This window comes from Zeus faber, assembly GCF_960531495.2.
Source record: "Zeus faber genome assembly, chromosome: 6".
In the NCBI taxonomy this organism is placed as follows: domain Eukaryota; kingdom Metazoa; phylum Chordata; class Actinopteri; order Zeiformes; family Zeidae; genus Zeus; species Zeus faber.
The window spans coordinates 15,554,559-15,559,558 of NC_137201.1; the positions used below are offsets into that span (position 1 = coordinate 15,554,559).

General features: G+C 41.6%; 1 protein-coding gene across 1 annotated transcript in view; it reads right to left on the reverse strand.

Moving 5' to 3' along the window:
• Positions 1-5,000, reverse strand: part of ehf (ets homologous factor) — a gene marked incomplete at its 3' end in the record, with an annotated part of 10,450 nt that overhangs the window by 605 nt on the left and 4,845 nt on the right. Inside the window, exons 4-6 of the mRNA XM_080002806.1 lie at positions 1,425-1,487; positions 1,125-1,169; positions 665-860 (exon numbers count right to left, since the gene is read on the reverse strand). Coding sequence (XP_079858932.1) covers positions 665-860; positions 1,125-1,169; positions 1,425-1,487 — 304 coding nt within the window. The remainder of the gene's footprint in view (positions 1-664; positions 861-1,124; positions 1,170-1,424; positions 1,488-5,000) is intronic.

The following is a 5,000-nucleotide window of genomic DNA, read 5'->3' on the forward strand; positions in this document are numbered from 1 at the left end:
ATTCCGACTTTAATCTCAAAATTCGGATTTTAATCTCACAATGCTTGGATTAAACTGAGAATGTAATTCTATATTATCGCCTAAAATCTGCCTCCGGTAGACACGTTTATCAAAAGAAGCATAGCATGCAGTACAGCACGCAGGACAGTCAATTTATTTGCAGGAATTTATTTGAAGTTAATGGCATCAATTTATATTAAGAAAACCAAAGTATTTTTTCAGATCACCAAAACCTTATTGCAAGCTTCTTTCACCTAATTTCTTCACTTTTAGTTGCATTCAGTCAATTTGCCGCATCATCTGTGATATTTATCTGTATCTGTATCTGTATATGTATGTATCTGTATATGTATCTGTATATATATCTGTATATGTATATATATGTATCTGTATATGTCAATGTATATCGTGTACAATAAACTGGTGTCTACAACCCATCGTCTTCTGTGTCTCTGTGCCAGAGGGCCCTGAAAATGCCACTTTGGTGGCGTGTAGTCGGAGAAACTGCCTTATGTATCTGTGTATGTACATGCATATGTAAAAAAAATCAGCCATTTAAATGCTATTTTCATAGTTGCAGGTACACTGAGGAGTTTTTTCTGGTGGTGGTTAAGTTTTATGAACTTATACAAAATAATCTTGACTTAAACATGTCGTACTCCACCTCATGGCCCGGCTGAGCTTCTCGTAGGTCATGCTGCTGTTGTTCTTCTTCTTGCCCCACAGCTGAGCCACAGCCTCGGACTTGAGGAAGCGGAAGACGCCCTGCGCACGGTCCTCCCACTTGATCAGACCTGGGTTCCGCTCCGGGTTCAGCAAGATGTCCCGGATGAACTCCCACAGGTGGGTCCCCCGCGGATCTGTGGGGGAAAAATAATTTGAAATAATAAATAAAAAGTTATTTAACACAGAATGTGGGAAAAAAAACCCATTATTATATATTTAAATAAATAATTGTATTTGTATCTTAATATATATTTTTTCTTTTATATATACTGCATATATTTCATTTTAAATACATTCACAATTTTTTTTTTTTCTCTCGCTGTTTTTGTTTTGATACAAACAAATGATTTTTCAAAATATTTTATATTATTCATCAATGAAGTTATTTTTTTACTTACTATGCTTTTTGACCTGATGGGGGCGGCCGTAACTTCTTATTAGGTCTGAGAACGGACACACACAAATCACACATTTTCTGACCTGCCGCTCATGTTAACTACTGACCCGCTGCAGCTCAACAAAAAGTGTCAAAATGAAATGCACATAAGATCGAGTGGTTTTGGGGATTTGTGAGACCCTTTACCATCCCTTGTTCTGTGAGAAGCAAGCTGAGTTAGTTGGCGGTAGAAAAAAACCCCGATTTTTAAGTATATAAGAAAAACCAGTATTAGAGCATTTAACTATAACTTATCACTCACCTGGACTGGACCGAGTGGGAGAGGACACCGGTGGCAGGACCGAAAAGGACGACTCGTAGAGCTCTAGAGAGAGAGAGAGAGAGCGAGAGAGAGAGCCTATAAACAAACCTAACAATAAACCAGAAGAATACACTTAACAATGAACAAAAAATAATTATTTTATAAAAAATCAGGTATTTACTAAATAAAGTGCCATCTTGCACATGTAAACACGTGTAATAATTTTCAATAAGAATGAGGAATGGAATAACTTGCCTCCTGGTGGATACATCGCTTCTGGAAAAGTAAAAGAGAAATCTACTGGAAAAAAAAAACAAACAAACAAATGTAAACAAAACGTTGCTCATAGTGAAGTGAATCTGAACGGTGAGTTATGAATTTTGAATCCTAAATATCATGCACTTGAGCTTGAGAGACTCTTACATTCTGCAGGTTTGACTTCCAGCTGTAACGTGTCCACGTGGCACTGGCCTGTGTGTGGGGGGAAAATGGGTCTTAGATATAAAAAAAATACTACCCTAACCCTAACCCTAACCCTAATATGATAAACATACAGTATATATAATTAAATGGCGAAGGACTGCATCCCCATCAAACTCAAACAACGAACAAAGAAACTTATTTGACCTCTAAAACCTCTGTGACAACAAAGTCTTCGGCTTTTGCGACGAAATCCCAAACCCCCAGACGTCTGCGCCAATTTCTGGATCTACGTAAACCCCCGTTTGTGCACTTTTGGGAGCACCGCCGTAGCCAAAATGAACGGTTAAATCCATCACCCTCCCTGGCCTTAGAGAACAGCGCCGCCCTCACCCCCAGGCAGACTGCTCCCAGACTCCGCTCCAGAAACCACCCACCAGATTTTGCTATTTTTTGGGCTGATCATCCGGCTGTATTTTTTATTTCATTTTTTGTCAAAATGCCCACACAGTGAACGTTCACCAGGTGAGCTATTTCCGTCGTCCAGGCCTTGAGGGCGCTCAGCCACCGAGAAATCTTTCTCCACAAACCAGGATTTCAGTTTTTCCTGTATCTTTAACCAAAGAATACATTTTGGAAATGAAGTTGCAAAACGAGCATAAACCCTGAAATCTTCCGTGAGTTGATGATATTAAAGGCAGGGCCGGTTCTGAGCGTAGGCCGTATGGTGCGGTCGCCGAGGGCACCGATCATCCATGGGGGCACAAAGCCAAGGAGAAAAATGAAAGAAAATAATAATATAATAATAATAATAACAATGTAAGATATTTTTATAATACAACATATAAAGATGTTGGGCGCCCCCAGATGTAATTTTAATGTTTTAAGAAAAATAGCAGTGTTTGGCCGCCCCAAATCCCCCGCCAAGGGTTTTTGGTTTTGCTCAGTTGTTGCCCGGAGGCTGGCAGCCGCTCTGCTCTGATCTCAACCAGGGTGTGCCGCTTGACAGTGGCAGCCGATACAACCTAAAATCCTGTGGCGTTCTGGCGGCGTCTACTAGACAGGATTCAGTGAGGGCCACCCTACGGTTCTATTCCCTGCCGAGTGGCTCACAACCACCCTGGAGGCGCGACCGTGACCCTTTTTATAGAACCACAGCTACAGTACTGAACTGCTCCTGATGGCTGCATCCATCAGTGTATGAATAATTGTAAGTCACTTTGGACAAAAGTGTAAACGATGATGTCATTCTACAGATCCCACCTAGGGCTCCGGAAAGGCTGGGGCCAGCCCCGATTCAAGGCTTTAAATCGTCTCATTTTTTCTGAAGTTTATCCCTGTTTTAGGGATAGGTTTCAGGTTTCAGTCTTGCTCCAAACTGGACACTCTGCTCCAGCCCTGCATCAGGAGTTCAATGCAAATAATGACGGACGAATCCACAATCAGTGTTTGGGTTGTTACTTTTAAAAAGTAATCTATTACTTTCCTCAATCACTCCCTGTAGAAAGTAATTTGTTACACTACTCGTTGCATTACTTTTGCGTTACTCCACGCCTGAGATGTGGACATTGTCACGTAATTGCCACACATTTAGCATTGTGCCGTCCTGTTTCCCAGCATGCCTTGTGTTCATACATTAAGAGTTATGTTGTTACGTTTTATTGTTAAGTATACGTTTTAAACGTCGTATGCAGGTGTTGCATGATTGCTCAGAGTTAGAGCGGTAGTAATCGTTTCTATTTATTTTTCTATTTAGTAACGACATAACTATTTGGTTCGTAATGTGATTACTGAAGTTAGGAACCCTAACGCCTTGCAGACAAACATAATGGGATTACCCCCAACACACTCCGCAATCTGTGTTCGGTGCAGAAACCCACGCCTCGTCTCAGGGAAATAACAGGATGCCACAGCAGTCTGAATGTGCAATGCTGAGGAGTTATTTTTAACAATGTACATTGGATTTTATTGCAAAATTCCCTGTTTGCTGGTGCTATTTGCATCGCCGTGCATAGTGCTGTTACCGGTTTTACGCCCAAACGTGTGACCCGCCCAACTACATGACAATCGCAGGTCACATATTTCCGCACTTCCTGCGAATTAACTGCACTTCTAAAAGTTCAGTGTACACAATGATGAGAAGACATTTGTTTCCCAAAAGATCACTGATAAGTAATCAACACACTTGAATGCATTGAAAAGGCCATACAGTACACATTTTGACTGGGCTTGCAGAAAACGCTTATCCGCTATAGTTTCGGTGAAACAGCCTCACACGTATCTGAACAAAATGCTTTGATACTGTACAAACATGAGCGGGATGTAGGTAATGTTGTGTGTTAGGGGTGTTTCTTTGTTGTCTTTGGTTGTTGCACTCTGCTTTAAGCATCGATTTTCTTCAAACTCCCGACGCAGTCTTTTTCAGCGTCACAGGCCACCCATTTGGGTGAAACTCTGTGGCACAGGCTGCATAGCAATGAAAATCGTGCCGGCAAAGAGGGAGTTTAGCAATAAAACTGAAGGAAAAAAGAACTCCTTTAATTTGCAGTCAGGCAGCATCACATTAACTTTGCCTGGAATGTCGAGTGAATGTCTTCTCCACTCAAGTAGAGGGCGTATTATACAATGACAATGTAACGTGTGTGTGTGTGTGTGTGTGTGCGTGGGGGACATTTGTTTTTTCCACACAGGTTATTTTTGTGGTTTGTTGCTGCTATTTGTTCCATTCAATTCGAAAACAGAGTAAAATAAATAAATCTGCAATAAAAACACACGTTTTTATTTGCTTTGTTTGGGAAAAAAAAAGATGGCTCTGATCTGAGCTCGCGGGTCGCGCCCCCCGCTGCAGGAGGTGCTGCAGCTTGCCCGGGTCCACCGTGGAGCGCGATGCTCAGCGTAGTGGTATGGGATGGGGTAGGGGGTCTCTGAAATCGTATTACAAGATTCTTCCAGGCATGAATATGGGAAATATATTGTAATATTTACGATTCCAGGTAGGAAGGATATATAAATGTTTCAAACACCCCCTGACCCGTTGTTTTTACTTTTCTTTTTTCCGAGTCCAAGCCTTGATTAGGGGGGCCAGACACCCCCAATCTGCCTGTAATTTGAACTATGCACAGAGTGCAGATTGAGTGTTAGTCCGCCATAACTTGC